Below are 20,246 nucleotides of genomic sequence, written 5' to 3'. Positions count from 1 at the left end.
ATAGAAATTATAATTGCATACAATAATGTGTTGTAGTATAGTAATACCATTGCTATGATAACCACCAAAGATAAGTTTTGAGTACAATTTATTCACCAATGCTTGGGAAATTGTTTATGTAGCAACAACTCATAAAGAGTGGTACTACTGATGCATCAAAGGATAAGAGGTGGAAAGCTCTGGCTACCACTGCCTTCAACTTCAACTTCAACTTCGAGTTCACTTTATTTTGCACTTACATTTTGAAATTACAATATTAGCGTAAAAAAGAAAACAAGAAAAAAAAGATACATATATAAGAATTAAAGGTGACAATGGTATATGGTTTGTGCATGGAGGCTAATAGAACCGCGTGGTTATCGAGTTAGCCTCCATCTCGTTTAAACCAGCCACCTGCGGAACAAGTTTTTAGAAAAAAGTTTAAGGTGGCTTTGAAACCTATGTGCAGATGATTTTTAAACTTTGCCAAAAGTTTTATCTTACCCTGCTACTCAATATTGGACTATGAAAAATGAGTTTCACCATGCCGTTTTTGTGATATAAGTAATTAAATCTAAAGTTAAGGGTGTTTTTAGCAGGTCATTCTGTTACAATGGTAACCTATCTTATCACAAACATGATTGGGGAGTTTTTTGATTCCTTGATTGTAGCATCAACTGATAAAGAGTGGCTAAAACGTTCACTTTTGTACCAGAGATGTGAGATATAAATCATGCAGTTGAACCTCTGCACTGCGGCCACCGTACCGTAGGGATGAGAACAGAGGTGGCCAGTTTTCGAGAGTTAGATGCATGTTATGTTAAAATGCTTGTATGAAATGTAGTATATGGTTATGGTTTCAAAATACACAATAGAAACCCTTTAATAAAGACCGGAACGTTTTACTCAGTTAAGCATTGTCACCTTTTGAAACCAAGAATCTATTCTAAAGAAACATTTGTTAATCCTTAATTTGTATCATCATCATACATCCTCCTTTCGTTTCCTTCACCTCATACTATTCGTTACTTTTATTTTTCCTTTGTTCATGGCGATGAAAAGCCCACTGCACTCTCTACACATCGTTTCTTCACTGCCCGGCCCAGTTCAACTCTAGCACTTATCCGTCCTTCACTGCCTGGCCCAGGCAGCTGGAAGAGATTAGAAAAATGCATATGACGAGCGGGTGTATTTACTTGTTCCCGAACGCACTGATTCCTCTTCTTTTGATTCCTTTCTTGAGCGAATTTACAAGGGCTGGCGCGATGGACTTTCATCCCTTTTGCGCGCCAAATTTACCGGAGGAATTCAAACAAGACAAGCAAAGATGCTGCTGTAGAACCCCGCTCTACGGACACCCGCTTAATGCGGTAACCTGCCAATAACGGACAGTCTTGTTTGTCCCGACAAAAGGCTGACATGTTTTCTCTTATTTTTAATAGCCGCTAAATACGGAAACCGGTTAATATGGATAACGGAAGTTTTCCACGGACGAGTGACATACGCTCATACTAAGTAACCTTTACGGACTCTGGCTTTGCGCTTCGCTCCGTCGATTTTCATTTTTCAAGCCGGATCATTTTGCCATTTTAAACCTTTAGGAAGCAAAATATCTTTGCACTATATATTAAATAACGTGGGTATGGGTACAATTTAAATAACTGATTATTTTGCCGCTTTTGAAACGGACAGGAGAGTATTAATGTAAGTGCGAGACATCTGACTATTTAAATGAGCACAAGCTTAAGTTACAATTTAAGTTGCAGTTACCAGGCCTTAAGTGTCGTTTTGTCTCTGTTTATATTGGGTGCTTTAGTTCCAAGCTTTTACAGATAAAGCGCATGTCGTGACGTTTATTCTTAGAGCCCGCTAATATGGACTTACGTATGATACCGACAATTTTACAGGTCAATTTAGTGTCCGTAACAACCGGGGTCCACTATACCGCTTTTAAATAGCCAGGGAAACTTTCACTTGGCTTTCATTTGAACTGACGAAGTGAAAGAAGTTTAATTTCGCAACGAAAAATATCCCTGAGGTTTTGGAAGCCCAAATCTACCTCATGCAGAGCTGTGACTACGTCATGTCGGAGAAGCCGGTGAAAAAATGCGTTTGTAAACAGCTTTGTTCAACACATTATGTTCTGTTTTGATATCTGTAATGCAGACGATTAATGAATATAAGTTTTTCAAATTTAACTCGTTTCTCAGTACAATACATGCAGTTTGCTTTGAAATAACTCACGGCCTGTGTTGAACACTGTCGACAGCGGCGAAACACTGACTTTTTGTTTCGGCGGCGAGTCGATTATTGTTTTCTTCACAAGCGTCACCGCGAGAGCAAAAACCTGTATCACCGGTTCTACGTTGTGAATTTTCTTTGATAGAAAGTAAACAAATTTTATAACCTCCTCTACTGACACACGACGGCCAGAAAATTTCGCGCCATAATGACGTCACTTAATGCGGTTTCTTGCGAGCTAAACTAGTTTAGCTTGTGCTTCTCTACCTCACGCGCTCTTCCCGCTCAAGTTTTGAGCGTCGCAGACATTTTTCACCTTCCAAGCACGCCTTACGCGACATTTGTATTAATTCCACCGAGGCTTGCGCATGTGTGTGTTGGGTTTTAGGTGATGGTAGAACGGTGATGTTTTCACTCCACCACACGGTAAACTGCATAGAAAAATGTTCTGATGAAGGGCTAAATTACTTTTAACAACTTCAAAATTGGTAAATAGCTAAGTATTTGTAAAGTTGGTATGACGTGATGCTACCATGTGTGGGTCTTTGTGAGCAGATGTGGTAAGATGTACTTAACATTGGTTACAATGCCACAGAAGCACGGAAAGATATAAAACGGTTAAATGACGTCCGAACTGCGTCGAACGGTGGTCACAGGTGCTTTCTTGACTGTTTATTCAGAGTTCATGTATGTAATGAGCAGGTACGCATCGCAAGTATTGTTTCCAATCTGACGTAAGCCTTAGAAGATATCCCTATTGCCTGATCCATTAATCTGTCATCCTCCAAGCATTAAAACTCGAGCGTGAGGTGTCGCACTACTACATATTTAGATAAATTTATTGAAATAATTTTTGACGGAAATTATACCAAATCAAGTACATTTTTCGCTCTCGGTGAAAGTAGTTTCCGCCTTCGTCCTCGCCAGCCATCACTGACGTCATAGAAATCTCGAACTCAAAATCTAATTGTTTAACAGCACGTGGCATAAATTATGAAAATCACGTCACATCCAGAAAACAAGCATTCTCCTCCATTGATGCCTTTACCCGTTCCGTAATGTAAGGTGGCTTTGCAAGAAAATATGCTTAGAAAATATTGTTTTTAATGTAATGACTGGCTAAATAACTTACCATCAAAATGTGCCAATCGCTAGTCAATGGTCTTGACTTCAGTTGAACTTTTTTTGTTTTTCAGAATCTGTAGTGGGCAGATGTTTGTATTGAAGTATTATTGTTTTCACTGCAATACAAGTATTGAATTGATATCTGAAATGCCCTGTCCATTTAACTTTCATCCTTTAAAACTTTAAAATCAAGACGGTATTTTCAATAGGTTCTCTTGTTTCCGACACCTTCAGGACATTGTTTGAGGAAAGACCATTAATGAGAACGAGCGCTAAAATATATGAATATCAGTCAGTAAACGAGAGTTTATTTTTCGAGTATAGAATATTTTCGTACGTTCTGGGTGGCTCGATGGGTTGAGGAGAGTTTTCTGCAGGACACTGATTAATTGTTCGGAATGCAGGATCGCGCTGTTCTCGTTACAACTATTCAGCATATGTTAAACTAGAGATAATACATGATACAGTGGAGAGCGAGGAAAACGCAAGCAACACGAAGCGAAATCTTGATAACTTGACATGTGTCATGTTAATAAACTCAGTTTAGCCGGAGCACCAATATTTTACATAAAAACATACACAAGGTCATTCTGCACATCCGTGCAAAGCATATCCTTGTTCCGAATTAACTACTTTTATTAGCCAGGCCTACCATACAAGCTATTTGATAGTTAATAAATAATGAGCCATAAGCCGTTAACTTGGCTAGCACCCAGTTCATATTAGTTGAGGGAGCTTAGTCACGGCATTTCGAGTTATTTTTGCCTCGCGCAAAATTATCTTTAAATTGAAGGAAACCTGAAAATGATAATAGTTTGCTAAGAAAGAAGAACACCAGAGAGTTGATGATAGAGACGATTGACATGGATTACAAGCAATGAACGAGGAAAATCTAGGCTAAACTTTTCAAAATGCGCAAATCGTGACGTAATTCCGTTAAACATTCGTTGATTTTTGGATTTTGATTCCGTATTTAGATTTATAGACTTGAAAGCTCCCATTTTTGAAACTACAATATGACATTGTTTGAAACGCGTAGATTGTTTGAAACAGAAGTTTTAGTCTATCGCTATCATGGCAGTGAATTCCACGCAGCTGCGTTAATGTAGCGTTCTCATTATTCTATAATTAATTGAATAATTCATGTCATTTTTATGTTCATTTTAGACGTTTGTTGTACTTGGCTATTACAAGAGATAAAAACCATTCCAAGAAATAAAGTGCCTGAGGCTATTACAAGAGGCAAAGACTATTTAAGATCATTTCTGCAGAACATTCGAGCAATAATGGCAAAAATAAAGTTACCAAAAAGCTCTCAAGCTGACCCCGCGAGAGAAAATTGAACTTGAAGTTATCCATATTTCAATTAAAACGGACGTTTCGCGTTAGTTGAAAACACAATAACACAGGAATGGAGCATTCTTACGAGGTTGGACATTAACTTTTTCGAGAACACTCGAGAATTTAATCGCGGGATCACTTCTTTAAAGAAATTAATTAAAGTGAGATGTTTGAAATATTATTCAAAAACTACCGTGCTGTGAGTAGATTTTTAGTAATTAATTTTTGCACATATTGCTCGAACTTTGAGCGGAACCCGTCTTAATACTAGAGATAAAGATTATTACAAGAGATAAACATGAGTAATGTTATCCTGTCTGTTGATCCTTGTCGTTCCATAAAGGTTTTCAAAACATTTCATCAAATGATTTATTATAGGAATTAACTTCACTAATGATATCATTAATCTCCATAAAAACAGCCACACAGAATATATCATTTTCAGCTTAAGTTGAACCCCGCTATTTCAAACTCGAAGGTTGTAAAAAAAATTCTTCGAACTAGCGGGGTTTCGAAATAACCGGCTCAGCATTAAATATTAAAATAACAATTAATAGTGATTAATATGTAATCAACACGATGGAGTACATTTTTGTATTGACACAGAGACCGTAAGAGAAACACCCGAGGACGAAGTTCATTACAGTACAAGATTAAAGTGCAATGAAAAGCCCAATTTGCAGCTTGTTCTAACGTGGTCTGACACCATGATGATGTTTATTTTTCAAACTCTAGGAACTGAGCTCGAAACAAGTGGGGTTTATTTTAGGCCAAAGGAAAGAGAAATCAGTTCATGATAGCGGGGAGTTCAAAATAGCCGAGTTCGTAATAACCGATTGTAAATTACTGGAAAACAAGGGAAAATCCAAGGGAAATGCATTTGTGTTCGATATAACGGGAATTTCAAAGTAACCAAGTTCGAATTAGTGGGGTCCTACTAAATCATAAGAGAAGGTGATGTTTGTCCATACGAATTACCAGCAGTAAATTTTTTGAATTTTAGCTGGTTTAATCATGGAGGATGATAATGGGGAGATGGGAAAGCTGAACTAAGTATTCTGCGCCAAAGGTATATCATGACTGTATAAAAGAATCTTCATGAATTAAGCAGGTCTTTAGGATTTTCTGAACTTTCTTGCTGCAGACATATGATTAGTGGCTGTCTTCTCTCTCTCTGCTCAGGAAGGAGAGAACTGATTTTTATAGTAATGATCATGTCCTTACGAAATTGTTCTCTTGTGGTTTATTGAATAATGTTTCTTCCTCACTTCAGTAAAACAAAGTCCAAGAACTCCATGAGTTGGCCATGAGAAGTCAGGTATAATAGACAATTTGTAATCGTGATAGACTATTGATGACCTTATACATGGAAAAACTATTAGTACCCCGACACCTTTTATAATAACAATACCACCCCTTTCATAGTCTAACTACCTTTTTTGTAAGCATATCTATCATCTACCAGATAAACTATTTGATTATTAATAAATACTACTTTTTTGCCATTACCTTGGCTAATACCCTGCTCACATTAGATAAAGTGGTTTAAATTCTTAAGTTTGTGCCTTTAGATCATTTACTACCTATGTTCATAGACATCAAAGCTCCCATTATTACAAGTACAAGTTAATTTATTGAAACCCCGTGGTAAACCTAACCCTGCTGAGTTAGTGTGAACGAGATTTTTTCCATTTCGTGTGGTCGAAATAAGTACTAACTTATATATGATAGTTGTGTAGTGTTATGAGCTCAAAATATTTACTAAATTAAGAGTGCACGTTCTGACTGTTTTGGTTAATCTAGAAATCTGTATAACTGTTCCACTTAGGTGAAAAATTAGAAATTGAACTTGTGTCGAACGTTTCGTTCTTTACAAACCAAACTGAACTTGTATTTGAACCTCACGCTTCAGAATAGTTGCATAAAATTGCGCGGGCCTTTATTGTCAATTTGCTCGTCACCATTTGTTTAACGAGGTTGAACCAGTTTTTAGGTCTCATAAGGGTCAAAAGTTCTTAACATTTCCTTCGCCTGTGAGAAATCTGCATTTAATAATTTATGTATTGAATCAGTTGGCATGCATTCTCAGAGCGAAAAATTTTTAATTTTAGGGAAGTACTCCATCAATAATATAAGATCTCTCTCCTTAAGTCATTCTGAAACGTCTCTCCTCTCTCAAACAACCTTAGATGCGGAACTCTTTTCGGTAATAAGCCCACTAAAACACCTTTTGCGCAATTATAAACTCAGGGCTTGTCGGGATATTGAGATGGGCTTACTTTGCACTTTTGATATACTTTTGGTCGGAAACTAGCGATAACCCTAGTAAGCAGGCTGTCTTTTATTGCACTGATAGCGCTTTCACAGCGCCTAGTTAGTTATCTAGTCTTATTTTCCCTTCTAGAATGATAATTAAGTAGCATGTGCTTCAAAGTTTGATTCTTAACGAACTTTAGAAGCCCGAGGAAAAACTTACCCTGCCTGCGGTGGGCGCTAGTACGGCATAGTGTTAAGTACAACAGAGCTTATGCATATTGGGTTAGTTGATTTAAAGTCACTCCCAAGACTCCGGTTAAAAGGGCAATTCCTTCTAAACCTTGGGTATCATCCCACCGTTTTGGCATGGGCAATGTTTTCATCCTTGCAGCCTTCAGCCGTGATTTCTTTGATGAGAAACATTACCGATTTGCTCTTCAAAAGCGATGCTAGTGGGTTATTTAGTTCGATCGATATAAATATGAATATGGGCCATAAGGTGACCACATCTGCGATAAAATACTAGTATAATTATTGTTACTAAATAATATAGACATATGTTTATGTGCCATATGTTCCGGGGTAGTTCTTAGATATATTTCTTTTCTGTCTATGTACTATGCTATTTGATTTTACTGCATGTTCTTAATATTTTCCTTTTCGCCTTTATTGGAAACGCGCTTTCAGTATACGAGTTGGGCTCTTGAATCCATAAGAAGACTGAAATGTCTGTAGATCACGTCTCAGTAATATGTTGATGCACGATGCTGCAATACGCAACGATTCTGGTGTTGGGTAGGAATATTAAGATAGTGCAGTAAATCATATGCAGTTGGAACATCTTTGCTGTTAGCCGACTACGTTTCGACAGATCTAAATCCGTAATTACACGAAGTATAATCTGCATCTACTTTTTTGCACTTCGGCTTCGATCCTGCACTTTGTTTGAAACCACAGTCTTGCTGCTGTAAAGTGTTGGGACACAATCCGAAGTGGATGGTTCTAAAAGTACCATTTGATTCAGCTAGACGGAAAGAGGACTGTTCCATGCCAGTGGCTCAATGTCTTCAAATCCTTCAGTGCTAAATTCACAGCTAGCGTATCGTTTTAAGTGACCTAACGCCTTTCTTCTCTGTCTCATTTCTTTCCTCAAAGATGTTTTCTGGCAAACTCGTTGTGTTACGTGGGCTTTAACTGTAGATTTCTTTCGCCTCTCAAAGAAACATAGCCCGCACGCCCACCAAAAGTCTTCCTCGGCGGTTTTGAAGCCATTTGCTCGTCTTCTTCCGCCACTTGTGCAAGTCGTTCGGCGGCTCATAAGTTTTAACAGATCAGGAAGGTCAGGTTGTTCGACAACGTACCGAGCGCGAACATCACGATTGTAGTGCATTGAGACCTGGAGAAACAAAAGAAGTCCACAAAACAAACGATAAGCGTTTCATTGCACATAAATGTATTAGCAGATCTGCAGAGACTGACTGGTTTCAGCTGGTCAATGACGGGTTGTAAAGGTGGGTGAGGAGGAGGAGGAGGAGGAGGGGGAGGAGGAGGAGGAGGAGTAGGAGTAACCGTGGGGTCCCGAACCTGCTGCTATAAAACTAAGAAATACTGATGCTCATCAAAATGAGGATAAATAGTGCTGCAATTAATTCAGTCAGGTCTAAAAACTTGATGATCTATCAACTTAATCGATACTTTTCATATAAGAGTGACATGACATCATTGTGTCGACGACTCACCTTTCTTTTGTCAAGTTTCGTATCTGGTCGCAGAACAACTTTGCCAAAAACAAGTGGATTTGTCTTCAAACATGTTGGAGTTGAGCTGGGGTTCTCGTCATTAAGATGAAGCTTTGAAAGCTCTTGACGAAGCTTTGAGGCTACTCTGTTAACAACAGCGTTTGAATTGAGGGATTCTGCTGAAGAAATGTTTAATAGGTCAGTTGTAGCTTTAAACTCTATGGTACTACATTACTACGCCAATCTTGTTGCTACGAATGTAGCACTATAAAGAGTTTTGCCTTAGTGTCTCGCTCTTCTTATCCTTGAAGCTCAGTGAACCTCGTTATTTCGAACTCGGTTATCTCGCACTCCTCAGTCGCTTACCTATCTGGAACTATTTTCAAACAGCTTAAACAGCTACAGTGTTTTCACCTTCTCTTTTGTCGTGCGTTGCTTGACTAGTACTTGGTAATAACCTACCTATCGCAATTTCGTCAACTTCTGTGAAATTGGAGCTTTTGAACGAGTGATTCTGGACTTCACAATGTTGCGAGGGTATTCTCTGAATGTCATTTCCAGCGACACCTAACAAAGGGCAAAGAACAATTAACTAGTTACTCGAATCTCTAAGAAAAAGACCTTCCCTTATATAGTTGTAACGTTTTGAGAGTGAAGCCAGCGTACCTGTCAAATACTTCTATGATTACTAGCGTTGGTAGCTACAGCTGTTGTATTCGTACCTCAGTGTACAGTTTGCAATGCAGTGGCTTTCAGTTCTACTACTGAGTAGCCTAAGAAAATTTTACATCACTGGCAACATTCTAACATCTAACGATAGCAACCTGGATACCTGGTAATTACTAAAGCGTGCTGGTTTTACAGAGCACTAATCGTAGGCCCCCGCTTTGACGTCATTCCATTGCCCACTCATTGAAATAGATCCTCCCCAAAATTAAAAAACGTATATACAAAAAAGAAAAACATAGCCTCGTACATTTCAGCTTGCACGTTTTCTGGTTTGCCATGATTTTTCTGGTTTGCATTCCATTTGGCTCTCACGTTTCTTGGCTTGCCATGAGTTAAAATGCCATGAGTTTAATGACATTCTGTGGGGAATTTCCCACTCAGTAAAATAGATCTCAGTCTGAAAGAAACCTAGCTTCGTACTTTTCAGCCCGCAGGGTTTTTTTTGTCACGAGTTTACAACCATGAGTTTTTCGTCATTCTACAAGGAACGTTCCCACTCACTGGAATAGATCCAGAAATAAAAACTCAGCCAAATTTCAGCTCGCACCTTTTTTGGTTTGCATGCGTTTTGCGTCATTCTATTGGGAACTTTGCCACTCACTGAAGTAAATCCGGTGGAAACCACTCAGCCTCGTACCAAATTCAGCTCGGACGTGTTTTGGTTTGCCATTAGTAGGCAGCTTTGTAACGAAATCGGACTGAAGAAAAGATAGTACGACAAAACATGATCACTGGCTGACTAAGTCGGGCTGGCCGTACATAGAAAATCTCTGGTTGGGATGTAGACACCTGTTACTACTTAGCACATATGTCGTGATAAGCGCATGAGTGAAACATTCTCCAGTGCGATCTTTGCACAAATTTTATTAGTAGTCTTGCACTCTATGCTGCGTGCAGTTTGCCCTATCTTTTCCGCGCCAAACTCTTGGTATACTCTCCTATGTGGTACATTTCTTTAGCATACCAAGAGGAAATCGTTTTTATTTTCATGACTTATTTTTACCAAGCTGTGATGGTACTGGAACATGGCGTTTGGAAGCTCCACCAATGGTCGATTCGTTCGTGCTGAGTAAAGGTTTTACTTACTTGACTTCTCTAGTGGTAGTTCCGGACTCCTGGTCTTGTGGCTAGCCCTTGTGGTGATTCTGAAAGGTTTTGACTTGACAGTAGTGACGACTCCTGCATGAAAACCCATCATAATAATCAGCTCCCACTTATTTCTCTCCAAGACATCCGCCTTTTCTAGTCGGTATACCGCATTGCCGTCGTCAGTTCTGTGCACTGAGCCTAAATCAACTGACACGACCGTCTGCGAGTGGTCGTGCTGCTGCAAGTTTACCTGTAGCTCAACAGGACCTGGAGAAAACGCAATAGTGTAATAATGTTTATGCGTGCAATTTTATATCGAGCTTTGATTATTTTGACTTTTTTAAACGGCAAGTAAAAAAACGTCGTGCATCAGTGGGTCTTTATCTTTATCTTTATGCAAGATTCTGAGTTCTCTTAAACTTGGACAACGGGAACTAGTTGTAGTGCAGTTGTTGATAGAGCAGAGTGAATTGTTTACAATTGTGGGTGGGGCCCACCCCATTGCTCGTTGTATCGGAGAACTTGTCTATGTGGTGGTTCTTTTGTAAGCCTATGTTAAGGCGATGGGCTTTTGAAGTCGACTTACCCACTGTGTCTTGTGTTCTAACTGCTGCTTCAGGACATCTCTGAACGTAAACTCGGACTCTTTTTATTTCATCGGATGCACGGGCCACAATAGTCACCTCTGAAGATCCCAGTCGATATTCGTACTTTCCAGACAACTTCTTTGTTCGCTTATCATAGGTGTCCATAAGGTTCATTATTTGAACCCCTACCTCAGGCTGTAAATCTTTTGGAGGAGGGTCCTTAGAGAGCCCTTCCATCTTGGCACCACAAGAGGATGGAAAACTCTGGTCGGCTGTTGGCAGAAGAAGATGAAAAGTTTAGCACTCTGAAAATCCTGGAAGCCATTATAGCAGCTAAGAACTCAAAAACAAATAGTTCGTCTGTAAGAGATTATGTGATTATCCATGAGTCCAACAAAAGATTATTTTTTGCTACTTTGAAAAGGTAACCATGCATACATAATTCAGATCACGGTCAGAGCGGATTTTCCGCTTCTGCTTTCTACGTGATACTTTTAAATTATTTAGTACAACTTTTGTCTTTCGAATGATCTTTTTGTAGAATCGAATATTGCCTGGAGATGGATTATGCGGGAATGTTGATATAAACCTTGACCCTGGCTATTCAAAATGAACGCTGTGTTCATCACGCGTATCTGAAGCCGGTAACAATTGAGTCAGGGTTATTTTCGCTTGCTTCCTCGGGCAAAGCTATATTGGTATGAAATTATATTGTAATTGCAGTTGAAGCGTGCAAAGGGGTTTGCGGTTTGGAAACTGCAATTACCAGCGCAATTCTCGATTCCGCTTTACAAGAAGGAACTTGAAGTAATAACATAAGATACGTTTGTCGACACATATTCTGACACTACTTTCTATCATAGGTCGCTAGATTAAGCGGAAAAAAACAAAGTGAAAACAACTCCACTCCCTTAAAACCGGATGTAATTTAAAATTGTTTGGATCTTAGCACACGCATGAAGATGTAGTAACATTCAAAGCAACGAAAACGATTGTAATCTAGTATAGAGATATTAATGTCCGTGGTAGCTGTAACTTTTCTTTAATAGATGTATAGTGCGATTTCTCGTGTGAAGTCGATTAGCGCGGTGAGATATTCAGTCGTTCTGTACAAACACCTTGAATTCTATCACCTGCAGTTCGTAGCGAACAGGTTGTTGAAGTCAAGCATTATCTGCAGTAATGGTGTTATTTTCCGCTTGGCGTGGGCAAAATGCATCATTTCTGCTCAGAACATGTTTTCGAAATTTCATTAGAACACGTCAGTCCACAAAAATATCGTTGAATATTTTCCTTTCTTATGAAAATGCGGCGGAAACGCTCTGAGTATAGTCTGAGTATGGTGTATAGTGATGCACAACTTTGTAGACTTGATATTAAAGAAGTACAAATGCTGCTGCAATAAAAATAATCACAGAAACGCATTTCGGTGTTACAAAGCTTCTCAAGTCGTTAAAATTGTTTTCAAAATTTGAGTGGTTGGCTCCTTCTGATGTTTAAACGGTTAATGACTTTTAAGTACCACTAGTAAATGTAAAAAAATGCTAATTTGGATTTTCTAAATGTACTTGTTGTTAGCGGCTAAACGTACTCTTTGACAATATGGCGGCTTGATGAAAGCTGATTTGATGTCGAAGACACTCTGCTGCTGCTGGCGGTATGCTTTAACAATATGGCGGCTTGATATATGCTAGCTCGATGCATGTCGAACGCACGCTGCCTACTGCTCTGTTGTTATGTTAATTCATTAATTAAATCCACTTGTAATGTATTTCAAAGGCGAATTACGACAAGAACTGAGACGCTTTAACTGAATTTATTAGGTGGTTACTTCGAGTGTGTGCTCTTTGTACCGAGAATTCATGGATTAAATCTTTTCTGATTTGACTTCAAAGTATACGTGGGCGAATGGAACAAGCGGATAAATAGTTTTGACTTTAAGGGTGGAGAAGACTACTTGACATACTTCCTGTTTGTTACAGACTAAAGCCGTAGTTTGCATATCACAAGCAATAGCCATATTGGCATAATTGAAAACAGCGAGGATTTGGCAGATGTAATGTTAGTAGATTATGCTATAGTTAAAAGTCTTTGTTGAAATACACGGTACCTGTAGCGGAGAAATTGAAATACGACCTACGACTGGTAAAGCACCTTGTCGAATTTTATTAGATGGTCGCGTTGTAAGCAAAAGTCGTGCTTAACCCTCTCCGAAGGCAATCGTGTCATTTTTTCCATCACATGTTATTATTAGCCGCGTTGTATTTTCTTCTCTCGACTGAATAACTTAATATTCGACCCAAGTTTAAAATTTGTACTAGCCGTTTCTTCTTAGAAGTTAAGTGCGGTCGCCTTCTGAAACGAGAAGTTCTATTTCAATTTAACGAAGAACCGTGAAATGCTACGAAATCAGTCATGTCATGCCCTTGATAACAGACGACAACGCTTTACTGTCTTTCCTTTTTTTGAGCTATGTAGGACCTGCTGAAATTAATACGTAAGAAGTTAAATACGACCTCTGTGACTGAGAAAACACCATGCTGAATTTCATTAGTTGTCCAAGTTCTAAGCAAAATCGTGCTTAAATCTAAGACAATCGTGCTTTATCCTTTCCGGCATATGTTTTCACGACTGAGCTGCTTTGTACTTTTGTACTCTCGACTGAATGTCAGCTAACAAATTAAACCCAAGTTTAAAGCTTGTCCTAGCATTCCTCACTGGAATTTAAATGCTGTAGCCTTTTAAAATGAGTAAAAATCTTAACAGAGGACCACGAAAAGCTACGAAAACTCTGATAGTAATCCAGTTTGTCACGCCCTTGATAGTCAGGATGACAACGCTTTACTGTCTTACACGTCTTCTGCCTTAGGTTCTTTGTCTGAGCTACCGAGGTATTTTTTTCACTTACACTGATTCCCATGGAAGTTGAACTAGTTATTTTTCGCAGATGAAAGACATAAGGAAAGGTTGGTGCAATTTCTAACTAAATGTTGTATAATATGGAAGGTGAAAAATGTGAATGCCACGAAAGGTTGCTAGTCTATGGCGCTGGGACCTTTGTTAGCCTTTCCAATACTCTCCGAATCAGTTGTGCACTAAATATAAAATGAAAAATTGTTTTACTTGGTCTTGAATCACAAAACTAGTGGAAAACTACATTGGTGATATTTTTGCTGATTTAAGTGGCTGTTTGGTGGATTACATGATCTCGAGTGAACGATGGACATTTCAGCTAGTTCCAAAGTCCACTGACTTTATCAGAAGATAAAGTTAGGTCGTCTGTTGTTCTACTTGATCGCATTGTGTTCTTGCTGAGGAACTGGTGGTGTATTAACGGCGAAGTTTAACAAAATAATCATCTGTACAAGTACTTACGTAGTTTTGGGACAACGTCAGTCCTGCTGAATTGTCAATTGTCTCTTTTCCGAAGATCAGTTAGTTGAAAACGACTCTGTTGTTTATTAGGTTTATGCACAGAGCAAACGCTCTCTTGTTGTGAATGAGAATTAAGTTGAACTGTAAAAAGAACGATGGAAATAATTTTTTTTTTCTTAGCCATGATATTGAAAGTTCAGGTAAACCAAATAGTGGCTGTTTTTCAAGTTTCGTTGCATTTACTTCCATACCTTTATCCCGTCAAGTGGTTGCTTTAGTTAAAGCAAGCAGAACTCTGCTGCTTTTGATCTAAAATAACTTACTTCTAAATCTGAACGGACGGTAATAAGAGTGGTAATTTAAGACATTTGGACGAAAGAAAGTCCTCAGAAATTTTGTAGTAAGACTATATTATTTTCTTGGCCAAAGCAGAGTCCTTCCATTAGATGTTTCTCTTTGCTCTGAACTTTTATCAAAGGGATCTTTATATGTTGCACGATTTTTTTTTCCGATAGCAACAAGTTGATGCAATAGAACTGAATGAAGATAGATAGATAAACCTCCCTGAAAACTGCTTCGATGTGTGGAGTCTACTGTTTTTGAATAATTTAACGAAACTGGTTTTTGTGCTGGGTAGAATGTAAAACTGATTATTTAGTGGCCCATCTGCAGAATTGACTCTTCAGTTTTTGAGTCTAGTTTTCCCTTCTGGGTTTTGATTCGTCGAGTAATAAAACAGTTAGAAGTTTATCATTAAAAGAAACGTTATTAAGTACAAATGTTGTTATTTATCAATAAGAATTGAATGTTTCTTATGAAGGTGAAGTCATTTCGATTAAAGAAGGAGGGAAGTGCATACCTTTCAGGAAAAATTCGTCTTGTCAGTATAGTCTGTTGGTGTCCTCGTAAATGCGTTGGGATTAGTGATAAAAATATAGCCAAAATCAGGATAGTGGCAGTAAGAGCCTGTCCACTGCCAACCCGATGTACAATTACCAGGGAGGAATGTTTAACTGTTACAAAACCCAACTAAAATATTTATCGAATGTATGACCGTCCCACGCTCAAACCTGTAGGGAAGGAAAACATTCAATTTTGACGTTGAAGTTTCCTGACATCATGACTACGATTAGTTGTGTCATTTATGTTGATATTTTGCTTTGTTTGGTAAATTCGGAACAGTCGATCAGCTGAACTGATTTGCCAGCCAGAGCCCGGTTCAGCCAGCTTCAGAGGAAAGTTCTTCCGCTGATGATCTGACGCCTTGACATTGCACAGAATCACAAATCCCTTCGAGTTACTTCGGTAGATGATTCTTGTTCTGCTTGGTGGCGGGATTTTGTTCATTTCTTGGTTTCCGACATTATCATCTATTCGAAATGAGTCGGTTGATCTAGACTTATCTGAACGTGTGATATACGTCAGCTGCCATCTTTTTAATCCTGCTAGTGGGTGCGGTAGAAACTGGCGAAATCAGGGTACATTTTTAATGACAACAATAAGTTTCCATGGAAAGGTAAACAGGTAAAATCAGTGAAAAGTGGAAAATGTTCATGATCAGGTGTTACCATTAGTTATATTGATTATCGAGAGGCTCGAAAGTGTGGCATTCGTATATAACACACAAGAACCAGTTTGTTATAGCTTGTTATGTTTTCAGTGTTGTTGCTAAACTGATAAGCACAGGAACAGGAAAGACACAGGATCGTTCACTACATACAAATGTCATTTTTTGTTCCGTGGAAACACCGTATAATTGCAATGGCACTTAACATGATGTTGAGAGAATGTCCATGTATGTTGCTATTCAGTAGTCACTCGGTTTAAACCTCGACGTTGCTTGCGACTCTTCTTGTCCCACCGGTCGTTGTCGCGTGCGTCAAACAATAAGATGGGATTGTCAGTTAAAAAAACACACACGGAAAAATTAATGTCAGTTCATCAGTTTGCTTATAAGAGGAAAAACAATATCTAAACCGGACATTAAAGAGCACGTGGACGAGAATAAGTGTGATGAACCATTTTAAAAAGCAGCCTCCATAAATTACTGAACTTTTACACATGGATGCCGCAATAAATTAGAAAAACGCATCTAAAAAGGCAGAAGCTTACTGCCTTTGTTTACTCTAAAAACTAGTTACTTTAGAATAGAGTTAAATACTCCTTTTTCTGTTATTACTTGAAACGTAGTTGTCCAGAATATTTGTAGCCTTGCAGATTTGGTTACAGTTCGACGGCAGTAATAAAACAGTTTTCTTCAGGCAGTAATGAAATAAGGCAATCATTCTCTCTTGGTAATTATTTTGTCTACTCTATGCCTGGGTAAAATACGTGGTACCTTTTGAGGTGATAATGTCCTATCAGAGAAATGTGTGTATATAGTTAATCTATTTGCTGATAAGCGAGCGAGTTTGGAATCGCAAGCGGCAAAATGGCGCTGCCTCATAAGGAGATTATTTTATAGTTGCTTGCCACGTACAAGGTTCAAGTTGTCGTGTTTGTAGACCGGCGTACCTTTTCGTTCCGCTTGTGTCTAATAAGAATGAAATTTCCAGACCTACCTCTTACATTCCAGGAGCTAGACATGGTCTGTGCTGGGGCTTCCCCGGTTTGTGAAGGCAAAAGCCATTCGCTTTGATTGAATCCAACAGATAAATCGTCTCCGCACTGTGCTCTAATAAACTCATCTATGTCATTTAGCTGTTGCTCAAGTTCGGGATCGAAGGCGAATTGACTCATTTTCTCCAACGCCAGTCAGGTGAGCGGACCGATAGAAACTCTGCACGGCTAGCTTCTATGCCCTGGGAGGAAGTCGTTCCTTAAATCTTTTTGCAAGAGTAGTTCAAATGTCTCACAAAGAGTGGGAGGCGTTTCCGGTATAAATGTCAAACAAACGGGAAAAATATGACGTATGTGGCCTTTGTTTCCAGCCTCAAGCGTGGTTTCCGGGTGATTGTTTATCTAGCCAGTACTGTTTCAGTGACTAACTATGTTTGAGACTTAATCTCGACTTCATTATTTGCCACTTTGTACACAGATGTTTCGTTATAAAAAAAAGCCATATTTGATTACACCTTTTACGACAATTGCCATTTCAATTGTTAAATTTTTGCCAGCAGCTCTCAGGTACATATGGCGTGACGTTATAAGTCTCATATAGGTTGTGCATATTGGTTGGATAACATGTGTTTCTATTGTCAGAAGCTGAATAAGAACTTTAGACAACAATCCCGTTCACCAAACCAAACATAAAACAAATCCTCTTCAATTCTAGCTAGCGAAACATTTTTCATCACTTTCATGATTTCACTTTATATTCTATTATATTAAGTTACTATTTTGAATTTTCCACTTCGCTTGATTGCCGATGTCTTTTGCCCTTAAACCTTTCACTAATGGTGGAATGAGCTCCGCCATAATACTAGTAATACAGTTTTGTTATGATATAACTAAGTCAGATCTATCCTTGGACAAAATCAAGTACCGTGTAGGCTTAATTGGTCACGAGTAAGTCATTACTATGAATGACTTCAAGCGTTCAACGCTAATATATGAACACTCGTCCATAAATTTAGTGATCTCATACTGAAACTTAAATAGCGTTAAATAATAATCGTTATTCAAATATACTTAAATCAGTGTGGGTGGAAGAGCGTTGTGTACATGTCAGCTCTTCGAAATTGGCGCGCCTTGCTGACCTCTCCAATTAAGTGACCCACCGCTCCCACTGTTTCGAGTCAGAAAATCCATCTTTGCCTCTATTTACAATTTCATCCGTACCGTCAGTCTTCCTTCGTAAAAGTGAAAAGATTAAAGTGAAGGTAGTAATGCTCTCGCTACATTCAGAGTTAGCCTTGTATCCGAAATCCAGTTTCAAGAGGCATGTTTGGGTCCTCGTCTCTCAGTCACGTCGCGTTACCTTGTTGACGTCTACTCACTACAAACCTTGCACAATGTTGAACCGCAATGACGTAAGCATGTCACACCTTCCACGCAATGCAGCATATTGCGAAACCCATAGCATATTTTGTAAGTCACGTCTCTGCATGGAGTAACGTCATGTCGGGTATGCAGTCAAAACAAATTTACTCGCACATATATTTCACAGTGTACCACTATTGTCATCTAAATCAATGTGAAAGAAACTCGAGGATATGCTGATGTTTTTTTGTCCTTCCAATGGATGTGATCATGGAGATTATTTACGACTTTCTTGACCCTCGGAGCTTATTATTCTCGCTTGCCCGTGCTCGTCAACATGTTTCGTTTGTTCCGACAACCTCTAAACCGGGCTACTTCATGACATGATGGGTTAGCTGAGTCTGAGCAAACGCGCACTTCAATTTCATAATCAAAGGCAGGTTGGGGTGTCCAAACAGTTTAGACGGAGACATGAAGCTTGTTCTGTAACACGTGGACCCATTTATAACCAAACTAATCAGGGATCTCTTAGTGGCATCTTACAACAGATACGCTGTGCGTGTCGCTAATCTGAGAGGTCATCCTTAGTTAAGACACGTTTCAATTTCTAAGCCAGTTTTTAACACAACTGAGCGGATCTTTTCCAGATCTTAATCCTTGACAGGTAGGAGATAAAAGAGACAAATAACAAGGAAAACGCCGCCGTAAAATTTGAGGAGTGTGACCCATGGCTGACTGTTTACGATCGCTTAATTACGATAGCAACGAAAATCAAAAAGATTTAATTTCCTCCAAAACTCACTTTTGATGTCCAGAATTACCCCTGTGTTACATTCGGATGACGCGAAATTCAACCCATGTTCTCGAGTCAGGATATACTCAGCTTTATCACTTATGCTTTCAGAGGTGTTTCCTTTGATTAAAATGGCAGTAGGGTTTCTTACCAAAGATGGATGCATACACATATTTGTGGTCTGTTCATTTCCGTGCTTCCAATGATGATCTCCTTTTTAACCCAGCATGTAATCAAACCTTTCTGTGACGTTTCGTGTCCTTCAGTTAATTTTATTTTACATGCCTTATGTAGTAAGTGGGATAAATTTTCGCACGTGAGAGAAGCGTAGGCTTCAGCTCTGTTTTCGCTATCCTTGCCGAACTCGGGAAACGTGACTAATAGTTTGTGGATTTCGTAGTGATTAATGGCTCTGCATCGGATTTAGCAGAACCCGGATCCATACTTAAACGGAAAATCGCCTGGTGTCTTCACTTAAACTTCCATGTGATAATTTATCTCGTCCATTTGTCAATTGATTGAGAAGATGACGGTGAAAAACGTTTAGTTTTTTCATCCACGTGATTTTGTATCCAAACTGTGAGTTGAACCCTTTCATCAGCGAATCGAGCCAGCACTGTTCAAGCGGCTTCATTTCAGATACCTTAAGAGTAACTCTGCGTCCATGGCCTCGACTTCCAACATCAGCCCTCGCACATCATCCATTTCGCTTTTTAACACCATTTTGACACGAAATACTCAACTCTTAACTGACTTCCCGAAATTTGTTCGTCTTCTCGGTACGTTTGTCGAACCGCTTTTTATTATGTACCGGTGGTATTCTAGAAAATTCTTTACATTAATTTCAAAACAGGAAGGGTAGAATATAATATCTTCTGGAATATTCAGGCTCTGAGTAAAGTGACTTCAGGGTTGGAATATTCAGGCTCTGAGTAAAGCGACTTCAGGGTTAAACTTATTTCTTCAAACATCGAACTTAAAATTCAATTAAAATAAACTTCCAAACTAGTACCAGGGATATATTTTCCTTCTTCAAAACGTACGCCGTCTATACTCTGATGCTGGCTAGAT

General features: G+C 38.9%; 1 protein-coding gene across 3 annotated transcripts; it reads right to left on the bottom strand.

Moving 5' to 3' along the window:
- Nucleotides 1-5,322: 5,322 nt before the first annotated feature.
- On the bottom strand, nt 5,323-19,938 carry LOC145498903 (uncharacterized). 3 transcript variants are annotated; one of them, XM_081478750.1, is made up of 6 exons: nt 17,023-19,938; nt 11,086-11,358; nt 10,497-10,766; nt 9,144-9,248; nt 8,682-8,860; nt 5,323-8,338 (listed from the first exon to the last, which is right to left on the bottom strand). In XM_081478750.1, exons 1-6 carry the CDS (start codon nt 17,198-17,200, stop codon nt 7,967-7,969), a joined length of 1,377 nt encoding a protein of 458 aa, XP_081334876.1. In that variant the 5' UTR covers nt 17,201-19,938; the 3' UTR covers nt 5,323-7,966. The 3 variants fall into 3 exon arrangements, with proteins under 3 accessions (XP_081334876.1, XP_081334877.1, XP_081334878.1); XM_081478751.1 differs by having other exon boundaries at nt 8,682-8,857; XM_081478752.1 differs by having other exon boundaries at nt 10,497-10,589.
- Nucleotides 19,939-20,246: the final 308 nt, after the last annotated feature.

The sequence above is a fragment of the Orbicella franksi genome, chromosome 1 (assembly GCF_964199315.1).
Source record: "Orbicella franksi chromosome 1, jaOrbFran1.1, whole genome shotgun sequence".
NCBI lineage: Eukaryota > Metazoa > Cnidaria > Anthozoa > Scleractinia > Merulinidae > Orbicella > Orbicella franksi.
Note: the sequence above shows the minus strand (reverse complement) of the source record. Positions and strands in the feature narration are given on the sequence as shown.